The sequence below is a fragment of the Phyllobates terribilis genome, unplaced genomic scaffold, assembly GCF_046119375.1.
Source record: "Phyllobates terribilis strain yellow unplaced genomic scaffold, ASM4611937v1 Scaffold_211__1_contigs__length_3443825, whole genome shotgun sequence".
Taxonomy (NCBI): Eukaryota; Metazoa; Chordata; class Amphibia; order Anura; family Dendrobatidae; genus Phyllobates; species Phyllobates terribilis.
Window position 1 is genome coordinate 2,013,430 of NW_027362971.1, and position 24,431 is coordinate 2,037,860.

A 24,431-nucleotide genomic window follows, 5' to 3' on the forward strand; every position below is an offset into this window, starting at 1 on the left:
GTGGCGAGCATTTTTATTGGTATATGGTCTCCCATGCTGGTATGTGCTGCCACCATCCTGGTATTTGTGCTGCCCCCAATCCTGTTCCTCCATCCTGTTATGTGCTGCCCTCATCCCTATCCTGGTATGCATGGCACGCCTCATCCCTATCCTGGTATGCATGGCACCCCTCACCACTAATCCTGGTATGCATGGCACCCCTCACCCCCAATCCTGGTATGCATGGCACCCCTCACCCCCAATCCTGGTATGCATGGCACCCCTCATCCCCAATCCTTGTATGTATGGTACCCCTCACCCCCAATTATGTATGCATAGCACCCCTCACCCCCCAATCCTGGAATGCATGGCACCCCTCATCCCCAATACTGGTATGCATGGCACCCCTCATCCCCAATTCTGTCATGCATGGCGCCCCTCATCCTGGTATGCATGGCTCCCTCATACCCAATCCTGGTATGCATGGTTCCCCATCCCTATCCTGGTATGTATGGTACCCCTCATCCTGGTATGCATGGCACCCCATCCCTCATCCTGATATACATGGTACCCCTCATCCCTATCCTTGTATACATGGCACCTCATCCGAATCCTGGTATGCATGGCCCCCCATCCCTCATCCTGATATACATGGTACCCCTCATCCCTATCCTGGTATGCATGTTACCCCTCATCCCTATCCTGGTATGCATGTTACCCCTCATCCCTATCCCAGTATGCATGGCACCCCTCATCCCAAACCTGGTATGCATGGCACCCCTCATCCCCAATCCTGGTATGCATGGTACCCCTCATCCCCAATCCTGGTATGCATGGCACTCCTCATCCCTATCCTGGTATGTATGGTACTCCTCATCCTGGTATGCATGGCACCCAATCCCTCATCCTGGTATGCATGGCTTCCTCATCCCCAATCCTGCTATGCATGGCACTCCTCATCCCTATCTTGGTATGTATAGTACCCCTCATCCTGGTATGCATGGCACCTCATCCCTCATCCTGGTATGTATGGTACCCCTCATCCTGGTATGCATGGCACTCCATCCTTCATCCTGGTAGGCATGGTACCACGCATCCCTACTCTGGTATGTATGGTACCCCTCATCCTGGTATACATGGCACCCCTCATCCCAGTTCTGGTATGTATGGCCTCCTCATCCCTCAATCCAGGTATGCATGGTACCCCGCATTCCTATCCTGGTATGCATGGTACCCCTCATCCCTATTCTGGTATGCATGGTACCCCTCATCCTGGTATGCATGGCACCCCATCCCTCATCCTGGTATGCATGGCACCCCATCACTCATCCTGCTATGCATGGTACCCCACATCCCTATTCTGGTATGTATGGTACCCCTCATCCTGGTATACATGGCACTCCTCATCCTCCAATCCTGGTATGTATGGCCTCCTCCTCCCCTAATCCTGATATGCATGGCACCCAACCCCTCATCCTGGTGTGCATGGCTCCCTCATCCCCAATCCTGGTATGTATGGCCCCCTGATCCCTATTCTGGTATGCATGGTACCCCTGACCCCCAATCCTGGTATGCATGGCACCACATATTCCTATTCTGTTATGCATGGTACCCCTCATCCCTATTCTGGTATGCATGGTACCCCCCTCATCCTGGTATGCATGGCACCCCATCCATCATCCTGGTATGCATGGTACCCCGCATTCCTATCCTGGTATGCATGGTACTCCTCATCCCTAATGCTGGTATGCATGGCCCCCCTCATCCCCCAATCCTGGTATTTATGGTCCCCCTCATCCCCCAATCCTGGTATGCATGGTACCCCTCATCCCCCAATCCTGGTATGCATGGTACCCCTCATCCCTATTCTGGTATGCATGGTACCCCTCATCCTGGTATGCATGGTACCCCACAATGCTATCCTGGTATGCATGGTACTCCTCATCCCCAATGCTGGTATGCATGGCACCCCTCATCCCCCAATCCTGGTATGCGTGGCCCCCTCATCCCCCAATCCTGGTATGCGTGGCCCCCTCATCCCCCAATCCTGGTATGCGTGGCCCCCTCATCCCCCAATCCTGGTATGCGTGGCCCCCTCATCCCCCAATCCTGGTATGCGTGGCCCCCTCATCCCCCAATCCTGGTATGCGTGGCCCCCACATCCCCGAATCCTGGTATGTGTGACCCCCTCATCCCTTTCACACTGCACACATACAAAATAAGAACAACACTTATACTCACCTTTCTTCCCTGTGCTCCAGCGCTGCGGTGTCCTGTTCTGACGGAGGCCGAGGGAAGAGTGTGGCGCCGGAGTAGGCGCGTGCCCATACCGCGCTGTCCAGCGCCATTTTGCTGAAGACACACTGCACATGGCGTCGGATAGCACTATGCGCATGCGCCGACCCCGACGCCTTCACTCCTGTTTCGTGTATCGGTGGCCGCTCACAGGCATCACGTGACCCCACGCTGACGTCACGACAAGTGAGGCGTGACTCAGCGCTGGGGACCCCGCGGTGTCTGCTGGGTTGTGGGCGGGGATACCCTCCCCGCATCACAACTAGCATCCACCGCGCACGGGTGTGACGCGGGGGGTAACCCCGCCCACAGCCTGGCATCCACCATGGAACCAGTAAGAAAAAGATCCCCGGCTGCTGCCAGCACTTGTCATGACATCAGCGGATGTCAGAGCCACCTGCAGCCGGGGGTCACCTGTGAGCGGCCAGTGATATCGCCACTCACAGGCATTATCTGCAACATAACGTATTTGCAAAAAGTCTTAGGGGCCCTGGGGGGACATATTTGGGGGGTAATATAAAGTAGTGGACAACCCGTTTAAATGCAAAAAAAAATAAATCTAATCAAGTTTGGTATGTTTATGAGCGTACACACCTGGGGAATCATATTTCCAGGTAATTTTTTTTTCCCCATACAATGAATGTTTTAACCTCCACCTCCAAAAATATCAATGGCGAAACTGCATTTTTTCCGCCATTTCAATTTTTTTTTCATATTTTCCAGTATATTGTTTTGTAAAATGAATGGCTTCATTGGAAAATACGTCTTGTTCTTAAAAAAAAAAAAAAGCCTTTGTACGGCCATGTCGATGGAAAATAAAAAGTTATGGCCTTTGGAAGAAGCAAAAATGGAAAATAGGCTGTGGAAGTCTGAGATTTTGCATTGAGGCCATTGGTGCAAATTCCTGCTCACACGTGAGGAAAAACTTTGTGGAAACGTGACAGAATGGGAAGTTACCTCAGCATAAAATGGCTGCATGCCTTATGAGGTAAAACATTAACAGCATGCGCTGTATCACTTCAGTATCGCGTATGCGCTAACTCATTCTATACGTTTCTGTTCTGAGCAGTTTCCTGCTCACCATTTTACACGGCGCCACCGAGAACAAGCGTGAATAGGAATCACTGAGCGACAAAATGGCCGCCGCCTTCAGGAAGAAGCGAGCCAGCGCTTGCCGCCGAGTAACGAACCACTTCCTGTCCACCAAGGCTGAAACTAAACTAGCCAATCATCATGTAAAACGCAGCCTGAGCTGACCAATCAACGGCGTTTATGTGTGAGCCCCGCCCATCTCTTTCACAGCTCTTACAGCGCAGCTTCGGCAGTTGCCATTTTGTGTCGTTCGCTCGTGTGGTTGTACGGTGAGTGTTATCCGGGTGTTATATCGATTTTTACCGCTGAATAACGGCGGCATAGGCGCAAGTGAAATCGGTCCGTTAGCGTCCGGTATGTGTGTAGGAGCTGGCGTAGGGTTGATGTTGGGTGTTGTGTCCCTGGTGAATGAGCTTTCCTGAGGGCTACACTAGAGCTCACTGCAGACCTACTCGGTTTTCCACAACTTTCCTTATGTATTCTGTAGGAGCTGATCTTGGGGGAAGAAGATAATCCTTTATTTGCCCCTTTTTTGTTTGTTTTACACTTTTTTTTTGTCCCTTTTTATTTTTTATTAAAAAAATTAAAATTAATATATATATTTTTTTGTTAAAGCCCAAAGTTTGATTTATTCTGATTATGTAACCAAGTGGGGTTTTTTGTTTGTTTTGTTTTTAGGCAAAGCTTAACACCATTTCATTTTATACTATATCATGTACTAGAAAATAGGAGGGGGACACACTATGCCGCCATTGTTTTTACGGTTTTGTAAGATGACCTGGCAGTTCAATTCTGCAGGTCAGTACGGTTTACGTTGATTTGAAATTTAAGACTGTGTGCCCACTAAGCATTTTTCAATGTTTATGCTGTGGAATTTTCTCAGCTGAAACGCTTGGTAATCCGTCCCCCATTAATTTTGCGGACACGCAGCATAATCGCCGCCATTGACTTGCATTGGACCGCATGACTACATGTGCACAAGCGGATATCACACGGTTCAATGTGCGGATGGTACCCAGGTCTGGAAGAGAGGAGACTCTCATCCAGACCTGGGTACCATAGAAACTGTAAAAAAAAAAAAAAAAAAAAAAAAAAAGAATAAGAATGGTAAAAAATAAAGATTATACTTACCTTCCAATGTCCTCCCGGTGTTCTCTCTGCTGCGTCCGGTCTCTTGCACTGCTCGCGGTGGTGTGAAGGACCTGCGGTGATGTCATTGAGTCATGTGACATGACTCAATGATGTCACCGCAGGTCCTTCACACCACCGCGAGCAGTGCAAGAGACCGGACGCAGCAGAGAAAACACCGGGAGGACATCGGAAGGTAAGTATAATCTTTATTTTTTACCATTCTTATTCTTTTTTTTTTTTTTTTTTTTTTTTTTTTTTTTTCTTTTTTTTTAACTAACTTGGTCACACTACTATAAATCTGTGCCGGTTGCATGGATTTATATAGTGTGAACAAGTTGTCAAGCACTTTTTTAAGTGATGCTAAAATCCGCTTGGAAAAGCACTTGATAACCCACATGCAGAAATGCATGCAAAAACGCTTGACAAACGCTTCTACCTGGCGAGAAAAACGCATGCAAAATCCGCATGCGTTTTTCCTGCCAGGGAGAAGCGGAAAAAATATGCAGCATTTCTGCATCGTGGACACATAGCCTAAAGGGATGGTCAACTACACTGTGTAATGCCTCCATCAATTAAAATTTTGTAAATACCTCTTGTTGCCATGTGCCTGTGAGCGGCGCTATCGCTGTTAGCTCGGTCTGAATCATGTGACCACTCCCTCCCTTCCCGGTTGCAGCCTCTTCTGATGTCACGTCAACTTCCTGATTTCCCCATGTGTGACCCAGTCGCATGCGCTCTCCTCCCCTCCCAGTTGACTGGGCTGTGGGTGGCATTTCACCCCAAGTCACAGCCCAATATCCAGCACGCGCTTTCCCTCTCTGCTTTCATTGCCGCAAGCGCATGCTGGATACTGGACTGTGGCGCTCGGTGTAACATAGCCCAGGTCAATCAGGGTGAGTGCATGCAACTGGGTCACATCTGGGGAATTCCGCAAGGTGCCGGCGGCTGTAGTCAGGTTCACGTGATGCGGATCAAGCGGTCAGCGGTGGCGCTGCTAACAGCCATGTATGGCAGCAGTAGCTATTTACAAAGACTTGCAAGGTTTAAATCGATGGGGGACGTTATACAATGTCGTGCACCACCTCTTTAAAGCAGAACTCCAGCGGGATCTTGGTTTTTATCTTGCGCTGGAATGGTGCTTCTGTCTGTACTCTCATCTGTGCCATCTTCTCCCATCACCACTGCTCCCGTTGTTCTCTAGCAGTTTATCTGCTGTATTGCTCCAGAGTTTGCCGGAGGTCACAACTCAATACAAGGCTGAGACCCTCTTTCTGGCTTTCATAGACTTGGGTTGAGAGCTTGTGACTTGCTTAGTCAGAAGTTGTGGTCACATGATGGCATGGGATATCCTAGAATCGTAGTCTCGGCCCCTACGTTATGCTGTGCTCGGATTACATAGCAAAAAAACTGCTGACGGATTCCATGTAAGGGGTTATACAATGGCGATCAGTGCTACCTTTGGTTGCTGGCTATATAATACAGTTTGTGCTCAATATGCCTGCACCTAACAAAGCATAAATGGTACATTCCATGTTACAAAGACTTTTTTTTTTTTTTTAATGCACTTACAATGGTGGGTTAAAAAAAAAGTGCTTTCCTTTCTTTTGAGATGGGAAATGACCGATCAGTCAATGAGAAGATAACTGCACCGGGAAATCAGTGATTTTGTGCTTGACAAAAGGCGACCAACGCCTTTAATTTAAAGCATACCTGTCAGCAGGATTGTGCTCAGTAAACTACATACTGTCAGGTGGGCAACATTACACTGATTAACATGATACCTTGGTTGATGAAATCCGTCCCGTGGTTCTTGTGTAAGCTTTACTTTCTGTTTATAGATAATGATATGCTTGTGCTTCAGGATGGCCTGTGGGGGCGCTCTATCTGGTGCTGTGCTTGCATATTCATCTGCTCTTATGACAGCTCACGGTGCCTTCACTGACCTGCCTCCTATTTTACCTAGCCCTGCACTACTAGATGCATTATGTAAAATAGGAGGCAGGTCAGTGAAGGCACCGTGACCTGCCATAAGAGCATACAGCTGAAAATGTAATCAGAGCACCAGATGCTGCCCCGAAGCAGAGCATATCATCTCCAAACTGAAAGTAAAGATTACACAAGAACCACAGAACTGACTTCATCAACCAAGGTATCATGTTAACCCTACAATGCGTATCGGGGGCCTTTTAGACCCTGGTGCTTACTTTTTTGCTATTATCTGCAAAATTACTTTTGAATTTTGAAACTCTAGGTATTCCTCAAGTATGTTGTTGGTAATATACCGTTGTTCATATAAATTTTTTTGATAGGCATTTTGGTGTAACAATGCTTTTTTGGGGAAAACCACATCTGTACGGAACGGGGGCCTTTCAGGCCCCTGCTATTTTTATCATGTACTCACCAGTGTTTGTTACTTTTTTGTAGTCAGGGTTGCTGGTGGAGGGGCCAGGGGGTGGATCATGCCATGTGAGGCTGCGTTCACACATTACGTTTTTTTTGCGCGCACTTTTTCAAAATTCGCAATGTGCCTTGTGTCTGCCAGCAAAGTGAATGGGAAATTCACTTTGCCGTTCAGACAGTGTGATTTTACGCAGCGTGAAAGCGCAGCTGCGTAAAGAATTGACATGTCAATTCTTTACGCAGCTGCGTCCTGCGCTTTCTCCTATTGTGCCCATTATAAGCGATGGAATTACGCAGCAGTGTTCACACACTGCGTAATTCCAGCACTTTTCTATGGAGGCACAGGAGAAACTATGGATACTCTCCTATCCGATGGATGGGAGAGGCGTCCGCTCCGGTCCCACCGCTTCCAGCATCTGCCGGAGAACCGTTCAGCTGACTGTAGCTTACCGGCTTCCGGTCAGCTGATCGCTTCACTGCAAATGCTGGAAGCCGCGGGACCGGACCGGACACCTCTCCCATCCATCGGATAGGTGAGTATCCATAGTTTTTTTTCTTTTAAAGCAGTGTATGTACTGCAGCCAGAAGCTGTCTGTACATACACTGCTAGGGGGACACTCACACGCACGACATATAGACACAGACAGTACACACACGACACACAGACACATACATTACATTACATACATACACATACATTACATTACATACAGGTGTCAATTCTCCTCACACTTCAATTTTCTCCTGCACCTCCGTAAAAAAACGCAGGAAAAAACGCAGTGTGTGAATGGAGGTGCTTTTTTTTACCTGCGTTAAAAAACGCTGGTAAAAAAAGCAGGAAATAAGCGCTCGTAAAAAAACGCAGGGAAATACGCAATGTGTGAACGCAGCTTGAGGATGTCATGTCGTTTTGGGAGGGAGTGATAAGGCCATGACATCATTGCAGGTCCTTCTGAACACAGTAATGAGCTGTGTAGCATACTGAGGACAATGTACACTGTCAGATAATTGCTGAAAGACCTGTGGTGATATGATGGGAGGAAGCCGGACTCATTTTCAATCTTTGTTTCTATAAGAAGCTTGTAAAGGGTAGAGCTTGTGAGCCACAAAAATCCAGATAATTGTACACCACCTAAAAGAAAGTATAAAAGGTAAGAGCTGCTGAGGGTGAGAGGAGGAAGGGGGCACTTTACCCTTAGGCTGTGTGCCCACTATTCGTTTTTTTTTTTTTAAAGCAATTCCGCCGCAGAAACGCTTAAACGCTTGGTAGAAGGTCTGCAATGTTCCCCAATGATAATCCGCATGTGCTGTGCACATGCTGTGGAAATTTCCGCTGCGGATTATCATTGCGGAATAATCCGCAGCACTACCAATTATTTTGCGTAAGCACTGCGTTTTTACTGCCATTGACTTGCATTGAATCGCTTAATATCCGTATGACTACATGTGGACCCTGCTGTACTGTTCGGGTCAATATGACCCAAAATGATTTTTGAGACCCTGTAGATTTTTTTATATGAGGATTTGAAACTAGTGGTATCTTGACTTCTCCTCATTTGTGGAGCTCTATATATTTTTTTTGTTTACTTTTTGCTACATGCTGATTGTTACACTTGTACTGTTCGGGTCAATTTGACCCGATAGCATTTTATACTGTTCTACAGGTCTCTGATTATTTCTGACTGCAAAAGTTGTGTTTTTTATGTGTACTTCATCTCAAAATGGTGGTGGTTTCACTGTTCTTATCAGTAAGCAAGTAATTATCTAGTATTATCCATTTTCTGTTTGTGAGAGATGAGACTGGTTGTCTATCATTCAAAGGCTGGGGGTTACACTGTTATCAGTAATCAAGTACTTATTTAGTCAAATGCATTTTCAGTTTGTGAGAGAAGACACTGTTGTCTTATAAATTGGACACCAGTCATTTGACTTACACCCTGAAGCTAAGTCCTGTGAAAGAGACACTGGAATTTGTGAGCGAGAGCACTGAGCTGTGAATACACATCTTTACAGGTATTATTTTTTTTTTCTTCAAAACTTGGATAAAAATGTTTCTAAAATGTCTATTGACTGACGCTGTGAATACATATCTTTACAACTATTCTTTTCTTTTCCAAACTTAGATAAAAATGTTTCGAAAAAGTATATTGACTGACGCTGAATTGGAAGAGCTTGTCAACGCCTCTGATTCAGAAGATGATGTCCCACAGGAAATAATGTCCGAAGAGGAGGACCACATAAGTGAGATGGAAAGCAATGTTGAAAATTCGGATTCTGAAGTGGAGTATGAAGAGGAACATGATACCCAGACAACTAGCCGGATGCAAGAAATCCCTTCTAAAAACAAGTGTGTAATTTGGAACTTGCAGCCTAGACAGGCTGGTAGATTGTCCTCTGAAAATATCATAAAAGCTACTCCTGGTCCTACAAGGTACGCTACATCAAGAATATCTGATATAGGATCAGCATTCGCATTGTTCCTAAATATGACTATCCAAAATATTATAATACAAATGACAAACATTGAGGGACAAGTAGTTTATGGTGATAAATGGAAAAAATTAGATGTGACAGCTCTAAATGCTTATATTGGTTTACTTCTTTTAGCGGGAGTATACAAATCTTATGGTGAATCAACTAAAAGTTTGTGGAATTGCGAAACCGGTCGCGACATATTTAGAGCTACAATGTGTCGTGAAAGGTTTCATGAAATTTCTAGAGTACTGCGGTTTGATTCTAAAACGGATAGAATGGAAAGAAGAGCTAAAGATAAACTAGCACCTATTAGAAATGTTTGGAATCAATGGGTAGAGATTCTACCAAAATTGTATAATAGTGGTGAAAATGTAACTGTTGATGAGCAACTGGTGGCATTCCGAGGTAGGTGCCCATTCAGACAATATATACCAAGTAAGCCAGCAAAATACGGCATCAAGATCTGGACACTTTGCGACAGCAAAAGTTCATATGCTCTAAATGTTCGTGTATACAGGAAAAAACCCTGGTAAGACCTGAAAAAAATCAGGGTATGCGTGTTGTTCTCGATTTGACTCATGGCTTAAAAGTACAAAATGTCACATGTGACAACTTTTTTACATCCTATCAACTAGGCCAGATGTTGAAGAAAAAACAACTTACCATGCTGGGTACTATAAGAAAAAACAAACCTGAACTACCGCAAGGTATCCTTAGCAAGAGAGAGGTGTTCAGTTCAACTTTTTATTTTTCTGGAAATACAACTGTTGCTTCTTATGTTCCAAAAAAAACCAAACAGGTAATTCTAATGAGCACAATGCACCATGACAATGCCGTAAGTGATAGAGAAGACAGAAAGCCTGACATTATTTTGGATTAGAATGCCACAAAGGGAGCAGTTGAAACTTTAGACCAAGCAATATCAACATATACATGCAAACGCAAAACCAATCGGTGGCCAATGATTTTATTTTATAACATACTGGACGTTTCTGCATACAATGCATTTGTCTTATGGAGAGAAATCGACCCCGATTGGAACCGGAATAAGCTGCATAAAAGATTATTTCTTGAGGAATTGGGAAAATCCCTGGTTAGGCCATATATTGAGAGCAGAAAAGTGACCCCCAGAAGTGAAGGAGCAACAGCCATTGTAAAAAGTGTCCAGCATGCTCAAGAAAGAGACTCCACATCCATGGCCTCCACCAGCACAGCTACCAGCAAAAAAAGGAAGAGATGTAGCTTCTGTCCATCTTCCTGTCACAATAAGACTAATCTGACATGTGCTGGATGTTCAAAATATCTGTGTAAAGGACATGTGTCTTATTATTGTGTTCAGTGTAAAAACGCATGAACATGTTCAGTTTTTTCTTTCTAAAAAGGTTGAAGTTTTTATGATTTTTCATTTGCTGATTTATAAATATTGTTTTCAAAAAGTTAAATTTCATGTAATAGTAATGTAAAGCTTCTTTGTTTGTGTGCAGAATGCCAACAATCAAAGATAATTGTAAAAAGCCTGTGTAACCTTTTTATGAAAAAAAATAAATTAAGTTTGAATTTAAATTTTTAATTTGTTTATGATCAACCATGTTCACATACAGTATAATAATGAAAAAAGTATTCAAATAAAACACTTAGAGTAGCTAAAAATCAAGAATTAATAGGTCGGGTCATATTGACCCGGGAACAGTACAAGTGTATAGCAAATGCAAACAGAACAGCAGGGTTAAGCGATTCAATGTGCGGGTGGTACCAGAGTCTGGAGTAGAGGAGACTCCAAATCTGGGTACCATAGTACCTGTGGAAAAAAAAAAAAAAAATTAACCCGAGGGTGGTTTGCACGTTAATGACCAGGCCAATTTTTAAAATTCTGACCACTGTCACTTTGAGGTAGTTACTCTGAAACGCTTAAACGGATCCCGCTGATTCTGAGATTGTTTTTTCGTGACATATTGTACTTCATGATAGTGGTAAAATTTCTTTGATATCACTTGCGTTTATTTGTGAAAAAATTGAAAACTTGGCAAGTTTCACAATTTTCAAAATTTGAATTTTTATTCCGTTAAATGAGAGATGTTAGATAAAATAGTTAATAAATAACATTTCCCACATGTCTACTTTACATCAGCACAATTTTGGAACCAAAACATTTTTTTTTTTAGTGCGCTGTAAGGGTTAAAAGTTAATCAGCGACTTCTCATTTTTTCCACCAAAATTTACAAAACCATTTTTTAGGGACAACATCACATTTGAAGTGACTTTGAGGGGCCTTTATGGCAGAAAATACCCAAAAGTGACACCATTCTGTAAACTGCACCCCTCAAGGTGCTCAAACCCACATTCATGAAATTTATTAACCCTTCACGTGCTTCACATTAATTTTTGGAATGGGGAAGAAAAAAATGAACTTAACTTTTTTCACAAAAATGTAACTTTAGACCGCAATTTTTTTATTTTTGCTGGGGTAACAGGAAAAAATAGAACCCAAAATTTGTGGTGCAAGTTCCCATGAGTACGCAGATAACCCAAACGTGGGGAAAAAAAAGTTTGGGTGCACAGCAGGGCTCAGAAGGGAAGGAGCGCCATTTGACTTTTTGAATGTAAAATTTGCTTGAATAATTAGCGGACGCCATGTTGCATTTGGAGAGCCCCCGATGTGCCTAAACAGTGGAAACCCCCCACAAGTGACACCATTTTGGAAACTAGACCCCTCAGGGAACTTATGTAGATGTGTGGTGAGCATCTTGGACCCCCAGGTGCTTCACAGAAGTTTATAACATGGAGCCGTGAAAATAACATTTTCACATTTTTCCCACAAAAATGTTTTTCAGCCCCCAGTTTTGCGTTTTCATGAGGGTAACAGGAGAAATTGCACCATGCAACTTGTTGTGCAATCTCTCCTTAGTAAGCAGATACCCCATATGTGGGGGAAAACCACTGTTTGGGTGCACGGCAGGGTTCGGAAGGGAAGGAGCGCCATTTGACTTTTTGAATGTAAAATTTGCTTGAATAATTAGTGGATGTGCCTAAACAGTGGAAAACCCCCACAAGTGACACCATTTTGGGAACTTATCTATATGTGTGGTGAGCACCCTTATCCCCCAGGTGCTTCACAGAAGTTTAGAACATGAAGCCGTGAAAATAAAAAAATCAAACTTTTTCCACAAAAATGATCTTTTTTCCCCAATTTTTTTAGTTTCACAAGGGTTAGGAGAAAATGGAACCTAAAAACAGTTGTGCAATTTCTCCTGAGTATGCCAATACCCCATATGTGGGGAAAATACACTGTTTGGGCACACGTCAGGGTTCCGAAGGGAAGGAGCGACTTTTTGAACGCAAAATTGCCTGGAATCAAGAGCGGACGCCATGTCGCATTTCGGGAGCCCCTGATGTGCCGAAATAGTGGAAACCCCCCACAAGTGACCCCATTTTGGAAACTAGACCCCTCAAGAACTTTATCAAGGGGTATAGTGTACATTTTGAACCCAAAGGTACGACAGAATTTGATAACATTAGGTCATCATATTGAATAAGTTGTCATTAGTCTTAAGCGCAAGTGCTTGCTACTTGAGTTTGCATAGGGTACTCGGGTATGCACCAAGTATCGCGGGTGCTCGAATGACATGCTCGAGTCCCCGCCCCGCATCTTTCACGGTTGTTAGACACCCAAAAAAAAACATGCGGGGATCGCTTGTGCATGGCAGGAGATCCCAGCAGCGTTTTTTTTTGGCTGCAAAGCATATGGGGCAGAGACTCCAGTATGTCACTCGAGCACCCGTGATACTCAGTGCATACCTGAGTACCCGATGCAAACTCTAGTAGCGAGCACTTGCGCTCAGCACTGGTCGCCATATTGTGTTTTTTTTGTTTTTTTTCTCATTACTTTTGAAAAAAAAAAAAACAACCCTAGCACAGCCGTAACCCTAGAGTTTATATTTTTTTACACCATTCCTCGTGTGGTATAAGTGATTAGACTACTTTATTCTTCGGGTCGGTGTGATTACAGCAATACCAAATTTATATCGGGTTTTTATGAATGACAGTTTGCACACACTAAAAGATGCTTTTTTTTTGCAAAGACTAGTGTTTGCATCACCATATTTTGAGAGCTATAATTTTTCCAGATTTTGGCCGACAGTCATGTGACTGCTTGTTTTCTTGCGGGACAAGTTGACCTTTTTATTGGTACCATTTTCGGGCACGTGACATTTTTTGATCGCTTTCTATTCAGATTTTTGGGAGGCAGAATAAACAAAAAACAATAATTCAGGGATTGTGTTTTTTTATGCCATTCCGCGTGTGGTAAAATTGATAATGCAGCGTTCTTTGGGTCAGTGCATTTACAGCGGTACCGCATTTATATAGTTTTTTTTTATTATTGTTTTGTCGCTTTTACACAAACTATTTTCTAGAAAAAATAATTTATTTGTATCGCTTTAATCTGAGAGCTATAACTTTTTTTTTTTTTTCGGACAATGGAGCTGTGTGGTGGCTTGTTTTTTGCGGGACAAGATGACGTTTTTAGTGGTGCCATTATTATTTACATTCGTCTTTTTGATCGCGTGTTATAACATTTTTTCTTTGGCGGTATGATAATAAAGCATTGTTTTCTGCTTTTTTTTTATCACTTCTACTTTTTTTTTTTTTTTACTTTTACACATTGTCCTACTATGGGACTTTCACTTTTTGCAGCCTGATCGGCTGCATGGCATAGAGAGCAGCAGCTCCCTTAGGCTGCATGACAATCAGTGCTGCACACAGGGGAGACATTACTTTGGTTGCGCACTGCACATGACCAAGGTAACTTCCTGGTGACCCAGATGTTGTCATGACGACATCGGGTCGTCATGGAAACATCCGGAAGCCGCCGCAGACATCGCTGGATGCTGGCAGGAGAGGTGAGTATACCACTCCCAGCACATAGCACCAGGTGTCAGCCCGGCGGCGATCGCACCGCTTGTGTGCGGGCGCGATCGCAGCGCGCGTAATAATACGTCGTCGTCCCCCCCCCCCCGGCAGCTCGCGAGGGTCTAAAAGGACTTTCCAGGACGTCATGTGACAGGTCAAGCGACCTCTAACGTCGGTGGTCTTCCTAATGTCTTCCCGAAATCTACATCAAGCTTGCCAAAGGCATGTAGAAAGAAACATGTCATCTGATGAGACCACCAAGACCAAGGTTGAACTTTTTTGTTCATAATTTCAAAATGTATGTTTGGTGCAAAGCCAAAGCTGCACATCACCAAAAGAGCACCATACCCACCATGAAGTATGGTGGATGTAGCATTATACCGAGGAGCTTCTTTTGGCAGCTGAAAGTGAGGCTTTAGTCAAGGTGAAGAGTATTAAATCTTCATGTATCGGTCAACTTTGCATTAAAATCTTCAGGTATCTGCTAAGAGAAATTTCAGCATTACATCAACTATAAGCCTACCTCCAAATCAACAAAGGCATGGCTTTTCCAGAAGATTTTGGTTTTGAAATGGCTGACCTGAATCCAATTGAAAATCTGTGAGTTGACCTGAAGAGGGTAGTGTACACTACGAGATTCCCTTGCAATCTGACTAAATTGGAGAGCTACTGCAAAGACTGCCAATTCTAAGAGTGCCTTTCTGATACGCTTACCAAAAAGACTAAATCCTGTCATAAATTAAAAGGATACTTCCACAAATTAGTTTAAGGGTGTGTATATTTATGCAACTGCTCTTAAAAAAAAATTACACCCAAGTTTTGGGGTTTGTTTTGAGTTTTATAGATTATGGGTAACATTAAGGTGGAACAAGTTCTGAACCGATTGTTCTTGGTATGACTCTTTTCACATGACAAACTTAGCATTTTAACAGGGTGTGTAGACTTTTTATATCCATTGCATGTGGTTGCAATCAGACAAGCGCAGATTGAAGTCCTTTAAAAGGAGACTTAACAAATACATTAAAAAGGAAAATATGCATAGCCACCATCTTTTCCCCTATTAAAATATTTTTTTTAAATAATTACGTGGTATCACTGCATCCACAAGTCAGCTATCTGAATATGAAATTGACCTTATTGGTAAACACCATAGTCATATCTATCCCAAAATGATACCAATAAAAACATCAGCTCACCCTGTTAAGACAAGACCTCAGGCCTCATCCAGACTTCCATGTTTCACTTAAGGGTGGTGTTCAAAAATGTTAATGCAGCATCACTGGGTCATGAATCAGTTCCAGGGATGCAGTTAGTTTAAATTTGCCATGTCTGTATTCTACTCACTTAAGTATCATTTAAAGCTCACTGTCTTTTTTTTCTTTTTTTTTTTCTTTTGAAGCTTGCCAAGATGGTGAAACTATTTATTGGTAACATCCCTCCTGAGGCGACTCCTTTAGAACTGAAGACTCTGTTTGAACAGTATGGGAAAGTGACAGAATGTGACATCATAACAAATTATGGCTTCGTCCATATGGAAGACAAAAAGTCAGCCGACGAAGCTGTTGCAAATCTGAACCAATATAAATTGCATGATGTCTGCATTAATGTGGAACACAGCAGAGGAAAGCCAAAAGCTTCAACAAAGCTTCACGTCAGTAGCCTCAGCCCTGACTGCACCAGTGACGAGTTGAGAGAAAAGTTCGAAGAGTACGGTGCTGTCTTAGAATGTGATATTGTAAAGGATTTTGCATTTGTTCACATGGAGAAAGCAGAGGAAGCACTTGAAGCCATCAGAAATCTAAACAACTATGACTTTAAAGGTGAAATACGTAGTTAGGATTATTTGTGAAAATATGTAGCAGAGTTGGATAGGCCTCTTTCTCTCTTCCTTGTTTGTTCAGTTCTTTCTCATACATTTCTTTTTATAAATTATGTCCACTACTGAACTACACCTTAATTGCTCCAGGGCCCATCCTAAAATAAAAACCCTTGATACTTGCCTGGCGGAGTGGCACAGTTCCCAAACTGCAATTTCTGCCAGTAACATGACCCCGGCAACTGATTGGCTGCAGCCTTTAGTCCATCAAAACAGGAGTCAGCTCTGATAAATGTTGCATGCTGCAATTAATCAGAGCTTGCTGGTTGTTGCACAACTGCTAGGGATTGTAGGGCTGATATCACTGAAACAGTGCCACTGTGTAAGGAAAGTTTCAAAGGTTTAGATTTTGAGCCATCACTGGAGCGATCAAGGCTTGTCCATTTTGTTTTTTGTTTTTTTTACAGCCATATTTAGCTGTGCCTTCAAGGAACAGAGGTGTACATCCTATATATTTTCTTATTTTTACCACTTAAAAAAAAAAAATTATTTGAGGTTTTTCACTGGGCAGACTCTTAGGATGTCTTATTGCTGACTTCCTCAATGGTCTCTGGGATTGAGCTAGTGTTCACGTTTATTTTAAGAGCGACTAAGATGCCATCAGACACTTGTAGCTGCACATTTTATTTTTAAGAGTCAAAGATCTGGCATGATAAAATGCAACATGTTGATCCTCCCTTTCGCCTTCACTGATGTCAGGCCATGACTGTACACATCATTGGCCTCTCCTGCTAGGTTCGGCAAACTTGTGTGCCAAACCTCCCAACTCAATTTCCCTGACGGACTCCCTCACACATGGCTCATGTTTCAGTGATAAATCTACTGTAGTAAAATATCAGTCTTTTAATCACCATTATGATACAATAATCATAGAACATTAAAACCTATTTCTTGAATACTACTTTAGAACACAAACTTAATAAATTGTAACTATGCAGTGGGAGGGGGGGGGGCAGTTTTCAACAAACATATTGAATAACACTTGTGCAGTCTATGAATTTGTTCTGAGAAATAGTATCGCCTCCATCAGAACCTCCACAGATGACTTCAAATCTAATTATTTTAACGCTAGAGAACAGATTCGTCCAATAAAAGTTTAGATCTTGGATCAGGAATAGAACAGACACTTATAGGACACTTCATAACTTTCCCTAATTCTTATGAAAAAATATTCAACACATACTGCATTGAAATACTGTAGCCAATTTAATATATATTTTAGTCAGTCCACGACTCCACAGCCCTGTATATTGATTTGTTTTCTTGTGTACTTCAGGTAGGCATCCAAAATGAAGAAGCCGCTCCTAATAAGAATGAGTTCTTATATCCAAACTTAAAACAATTAAATGAGGAGTAAACTCTTTGCATGCAGTAACCAGGAAGGTTTGGCAAAAAAAAAACTTGAGCATGGTTTGTTTACTGTGCGATGCATTACCAGCAGCACAGCGAGTTTGACTAAAATACACATCAACTAGAACATAAGATCCCAACTATTCACGCACTGGTTACATGCCTTTGTGAGTCACTGTAAAACATTGCCATTAAAGGGATATATCTATCTAGACCAGACATACCCTTTAACTATACAGCAAGTGTTATCAAAGTTAGTTTTTAACTTCACATGCTTGAATTATATGTATTTTTTTTTTTAAAGAAGGTACAAATCTAGTTTCTCAAATTGCTGATTCCATGACCATAAAAGGTAAGTAACTGTCATTACTTCAGTACTGGACAAGTCAGTGGTGCCAGGTAGCTGCCCTCTTTCCACGTTATTCAAGTTACAGAAACCCAATTTTTTATTTTATTAATAGCTTTTCATAGCCATAGCTGTGACTTTTTTTGGTCTTTGTATACTAATTCAGAACTGCTGTAACATTTGTAGTTGGTCATATTAGTGCTTGAGTAAGGGAGCTGTCCTGACCATTGTTGGTTGTTGTTGCTCTCTTGAAGGCAAACGGATGCACGTTCAGCTCTCTACGAGTCGTCTGCGAGTCACCCCGGGGATGGGAGAACGAAGTCAGTGTTATCGTTGCGGGAAGGATGGCCACTGGTCCGGAGTGTGTCCATTAGACCAAATGGCTCAGGAGGTGGATCTGGCGTCGCCCTACGGTCATGACCCTTTCGCAGATCCTTATGTCCCTATGCGCAATGCGGCGGCTGCTGCCTACGAGCGTATGTACTATGAACGGGAACACCGCAACCTCATTGACTATTACCAGCGTTATCGCATACGCCCCTCATTGTATGATGCCTATATGGATCGTCGTATGCCTCCTATCCCCCCTCCAACAATGTCCGGTCTATCACACAGAAAACGTCTGGAGACCTCTCCATACGAGAGGCATGCGTTACCACCTCCTCCTCCAATTCCCAGCTATTACGCACGAGAGCGAAGCCCAATTCGTCGGCCTCCTCCTCCTCCTGCGACCGCCGCTGTGGATGAATATGTCGCTGATCGCAGGTTAGCCCCTACAATGCGTAACACTCTCTATGAAACCCCACGATACATGCGGAATAACTACGCTGATCGCACGCGGTATTACTAAGCTCAGGAGGTGAGGGTTTTTTATTTAACTTCCCCTCGTGATTTTATAATTTGGTAATTAATCCTTTTCCTTTCTGTCTGCTGCCTTTTTCCGGATAGTGTTTTTTAATTTCTGTATTCTTCCTTTTCACAAAAGGTTCAGTTAAGACAACGCATTAAACAGAAGCTGTTTTGCTTCCCCTTTGTCCTTTTTAGAGTAGTCACATTTTTTGCCTGTGTCTGTCAGCCATCATTTGCATTTGATCAGTGCATGCCTTAGGTTTTGCAAATGTTAACTTACCTGCAAATATAGGGCATCTAAAATTATCAACTCGTGTCATTATGCAAGGTTAAGAAGGTGTTTTTTAAGAAAAGTAGTAGATTTTGCGTTGCTGTGGCGTACCATCGTCTAATTAAATGCACCTAGCTGAGATTATGAATAACTTCACCTAGCTGCTTAGTGCTACTATTTTAACAGTTCGTTTTTCATACGTTTTTCTACTTTTAACTCTATAAATGACAGATAAAAATTGTCCAGCCAATCAATTTTTAATTTTTTTAAAGCTCCAAATGGGCTGAAAAGTAGTAATGCCTCTGCTGATGTCATATTGCTTCCAGTTTTGCTTCCTGGTCTCACTGCACACGAACTCCTGCCCAGTGAATTACTGGTTGCAATGATAATGTGTGGCATTTCCTGATGTCAACAGGGACCCGAAAGTAATGACTAAAGTAAGGGGTTATCAGCGGTAGTCGGTTTTTATTTTTTTTGTTATATATATTCTACCCATACAATTGATTGGCTGGCCAACCTCAACGGGTGGCACTTGCTTGAATGTCACGTCTTACAGCCAACGCAATTGTCATTTAAAGAAAGTAAACTGCACATAGAAAGAATCGCAGGTGTTCACTAATTACCTGATTGTGTAGAGCAGAGGCTTAAGGCACGGGGAGGAAAAGAAGAATGAAATTGCACAAACCATGGAACAGACCGAGATATTTTTGCCTTGTTAGCTGCAATTTTATTTTTTTTATTTGGTATGGGTGTTAGTCTGCTGATGCCACTTTAACTAAAGTAGAAATACATATTTCAGTTATGTTTTGAAATTGCAATTTTCTACCCTTTTTTTGTTTTTGTATTTTAGGTAAGATATTTTCGGCTCCGTCGTGGTCTTCAGTCGCGTTTGCAATAAGTTTTCGGCCGAACTTCAAAATTGTGTAACAACGTTGCTACATACATAATTTTTTTTTTCAACAATTATTCTAATGAATTATCCGTAGGGGTAAATAATATAGATGTAGCTTCATCTCTTTAAACAATACACTGTAGATAGCTGTGGGCCAAATGTTCATTTGGCTGACAGCTATTTCTTCTGACTACCCTGAATTCCTCAAAGCGTGCATGTGCTTTCAATGTGGCAAGAGGCGTAGGATGCCACCAGACCCTCTGGTAGTGTCTTATTTCCCATAACTAAAGGATTGGGCATATTGAAATACAATATTCCTCAACCCTGTGCCATTGGGATAGTCCATATAACCCAGCGGTCATCTGATCTTCATGTTACTGGATTGCCAACCTTCATTCTGGAGGATCGCAGCATTATGCAAAAGCTTCCAAGCATCTGAATTACTGATTTCTATATATCTACATGCCGTATTTCAATTGACATTTATTACCTTAATACATTTCGCTTTTAACCAGATAACATTACTTTTTGCTTTAATTTAGAGTTTACAAAAGCCTTTTCCAGCTTAATTCATAATTTTCTGTAAATGCCATCCGTCTTGTCGTTAGTGTGCACTTCATGGAGAAGGAATATCATTTTTCATTTAAAGACTTAGTACTAGAACTGCAAAGTGACTATACAGTTCCCATGTTTAGTCGCCCTACTTTGTGTCCTCAGCCCTCTTTTCGTGCAGGCACGGTTCAGCCATATTACTGCCCTCCCAATGCCACTGTGCATCCATCTTGGAAGGAAAGGAACACTGTTGAAGTGAACGGAGGCCAAGTATAGTGACAGTGACTATACATGAGAAAAGTCCCTTCTATCCCAGGATGGAAGGTCACTTTTAAAGAATTGCAAGGCTTATGGCCTGTACCGTTGGACAGATTGCTTTGCCTCCAAAATAAAATTTCCCAATCCAGTATACTAGTGTAAAATATCACCACATACAAATTGTGTAACTGGTTTAGTGTTGTGTGCATAGTATATTTAAGTACATCTTACTAATTGTGCTTTTGTAAGCTCTATTTAGGAATTTATATTTCAAGTTTTTTTTTTTCCCCTACCATAGTAGATGTTTTAGCAAGATAACTATTAAAAAATGTTATCTTGCTTGTATGAAATGTATGTTAACATTGGTTTTTGGTTTTTCTTCCTAAATAAAAGAGCTGTTTTGAAAGTGCATGTGTGTTAATTTGTGCCGAACTATGATCTGGATCAAGCATGGTCAAAATGAATTTTTTTTTTTTTTTTTTTGTCCCTCTGGTGTAACGAATGACCCCAAACAGTCCTATATGTGGAGTGAAGTCCCATTCTCTATTTATCCCGGTTAGACTCAAAATGATGGTTGAATAGGGAAAGTGACTTCCGATAGACACAGCTTGCCGATTTTGGAATATTTCAGGGAGTCTCTGGATTATGTGGCATGACAGAACTGAAGTGGGTTACTTCAAATTGGTACACACTGAGTAAAGCAGCTTCTGTACCAATTCCATAATGGCCAATGCAATGTCTTTCTGGAAGTGCAATTTTAAAAATGTCTGTCACTGGATTTATAACTTTAAAATGTGGCACCCACTTCTCTCCCCTGATATGAATGTAATGACACAACTCTGCTCTCATCACAGCTTGCACCTATGGTGATTACAAGAGGGGAGTAGAGAATATTTGTCATTCTAAACCCCTCTTGCAGCTTTCCTCTCACAATGCTGCCAGCTTTGCTCTGATTGCTGTGAGGAAAGCCGCAGGAAGTGTTTAGTGATACCGCACCGCTCTACTCCCCTTCCTTGGAACATCAGTAGATGTTGGCAGCAAGAGCAGTGCTGAGCCACTACAAACATCTCTGGCTCTTCTCACAGCTGTCAGTAAAGGTGAGTGTTTATAGAGGAGAACTGCAGGAGATGTTTGTAATGATACAGCTCTGCTTTCATCCACCTGCACAACAGTCTTGTGACTTGAGGAGAGACAAACCAGTCTTGCCATATCACACAGAAAGCTGATGTGGCTCAAACTTGTGACTGAAATATTTTTGCAGTTTTGACTCACTTTGCCCCCTGCACTTGTTACTATGTACACCTACAACACAGACTGGTGCAGGGTTTCAAATCATCTCAATGCTTTTTCACATATCCTGATATTTCTGGTACTGGAAAAACAAGTACCCGAGATGACCATGTGACATGCGTGTGCCGCATCAGAATCGCACGTATCGGCACCTGAGAATCAGCAGTGCAGTTAGCACTGTTCCCAAGCGCCGGGTGCTGAAGGAATCTCTCATCATTGTCTCTTGCTTGCGCTGCGATCAGCACAAGCAAGGGGCAGTGTTGAGAGTAGTATTTTGCCCCTGCTGTCTCCAACTGTAAAAATAAAAAAAATAAGACATACCCACCTTTTACACTTAATTCCCTGAAGCCATTGTCCCCTGTAAACAAACCAAAAATAAAAAACAATATCAAGTTCCAGTGTCCCATGCAGTAATCAGCTGACTGACACTTCTTCAGCATGTGGAGTGGCTTGAGGTGACTGTAAACGCTGAGGAGCAGGGAAGAATGATGTGATGCAGAGAGCGAGCCTCTGACCTGCACTGAACCGTGTCCTGTCACTCCGTGAGCTCAGCGCGGTTCAGGGGCTCGCTCTCTGCCGCAAGTCATCTCCTTTGCTCCTTAGTGTTTGTGCGGTCGCCTCAAGCCACTGCACATGCTGATGAAGAAATGTTGGTCAGATGGATAACGGCATGGGATACCGGATTTTTTAAACTTCAGACAGGTGAGGGATAATTTTATATTTTTGTTTTACAGGGCACAATGGCTTTAGGGAATTAGGTGAAAAGGTGGGTATGTTTTTATTTTTACACTTGTTGGAGACAATGGGGACAGAATACTACTCTCAACATTGTCCCTTGCTCGTGCTGATTGAAGGATTCCTTCAGCACCTGGTGCCTAGGAATCAGTGGTATGTGTCACACAGTGTGCAGATGTGTTGTGCAGCGTGCAAAAACCAGACATGTCAACGTGTCTTGCCCACAGACATACGGTCCGTGGAAACACTGACGTGCGCAGAACCGTTCATTTGAATGGGTCTGTGTGTGTCTCCATTACGTGTGAAAACTGGCACCACATGTACTGGAGACACTCATGTGTCAAAGAGCCCTAATATGTAGATCTATAAATAACTTTTTGTGCAACAATTTTAACAAACTTAGGTAAGAAAAATTGCATGAGTGAGCATCACCAAAGATGTTTTATGCCAGACTATTATCTTGTGTACAGTATACAAGACGGACACAGCCAAAACAAATGTCAAACAGTTCCAAAGTTGCTCTGCTATACTCACTGCTGGGGTGCTGTCTAAATCCTGTTTTTCTTGACATCTGATGGGTATCAAAGTAGTCTGGAGTGTAATGTGAAACTACGCTTCTATGTGCCTGCTATAAAGGGTGTCTATGAAATGCTGATGAGTGCAGAATAGCAACTCGGGGAAACGACTGCCCCAACATGTATGGGGGGTGGTGAATGCTGTTGGAAATTAAACAATGTTTCAATATATCTCAATTTAAAAAAAGTAACATTTATTTTAATAGGTCTTTTCTATCACTGCTTTTCAAGGTTGAAATGGGAATAATTGCTTCTGGGTCTCATAGGAGTTAATGGGACTTGGGGCACAGTCAGACAGCTGTATAAATCTGAACACAGTGCGTGGGTTGGTCTGTGGCTCTCCTGACCCGAGCATGAATGCTTCAGACAGTGGTGGCCAAAAGTATTGGCACCCCTGCAATTCTGTCAGATAATACTCAGTTTCTTCCTGAAAATGATTGCAATCACATTCTTTGGTATTATCTTCATTTAATTTGTCTTCAATGAAAAAACACAAAAGAGAATGAAGCAAAAATCAAATCATTGATCATTTCACACAACTCCAAAAATGGGCTAGACAAAAGTATTGGCACCCTCAGCCTAATACTTGGTTGCACGACCTTTAGCCAAAATAACTGCAAACAACCGCTTCCGGTAACCATCAATGAGTTTCTTACAATGCTCTGCTGGAATTGTAGACCATTCTTCTTTGGCAAACTGCTCCAGGTCCCTGATATTTGAAGGGTGCCTTCTCCAAACTGACATTTTGAGATCTCTCCACAGGTGTTCTATGGGATTCAGGTCTGGACTCATTGCTGGCCACCTTAGAAGTCTCCAGTGCTTTCTCTCAAACCATTTTATAGTGCTTTATGAAGTGTGTTTTGGGTTATTGTCCTGCTGGAAGACCCATGACCTCTGAGGGAGACCCAGCTTTCTCACACTGGGCCCTACATTATACTGCAAAATTTGTTGGTAGTCTTCAGACTTCATAATGCCATGCACACGGTCAAGCAGTCCAGAGGCAGCAAAGCAACCCCAAAACATCAGGGAACCTCCGCCATGTTTGACTGTAGGGACCGTGTACTTTTCTTTGAATGCCTTTTTTTTTTTTTTCCCTGTACATGCTATGTTGATGCTTTTTGCCAAAAAGCTCTACTTTTGTCTCATCTGACCAGAGA

At 42.6% G+C, this 24,431-nt stretch overlaps 1 protein-coding gene across 2 annotated transcripts; it reads left to right on the plus strand.

The window, feature by feature from the left end:
* Window positions 1-3,519: 3,519 nt before the first annotated feature.
* On the plus strand, window positions 3,520-20,983 carry LOC141213735 (RNA-binding protein 4-like). 2 transcript variants are annotated; one of them, XM_073665327.1, is made up of 4 exons: window positions 3,520-3,635; window positions 15,680-16,100; window positions 18,107-18,711; window positions 19,823-20,983. In XM_073665327.1, exons 2-3 carry the CDS (start codon window positions 15,689-15,691, stop codon window positions 18,700-18,702), a joined length of 1,008 nt encoding a protein of 335 aa, XP_073521428.1. In that variant the 5' UTR covers window positions 3,520-3,635; window positions 15,680-15,688; the 3' UTR covers window positions 18,703-18,711; window positions 19,823-20,983. The 2 variants fall into 2 exon arrangements, with proteins under 2 accessions (XP_073521428.1, XP_073521429.1); XM_073665328.1 differs by having other exon boundaries at window positions 18,107-18,617.
* Window positions 20,984-24,431: the final 3,448 nt, after the last annotated feature.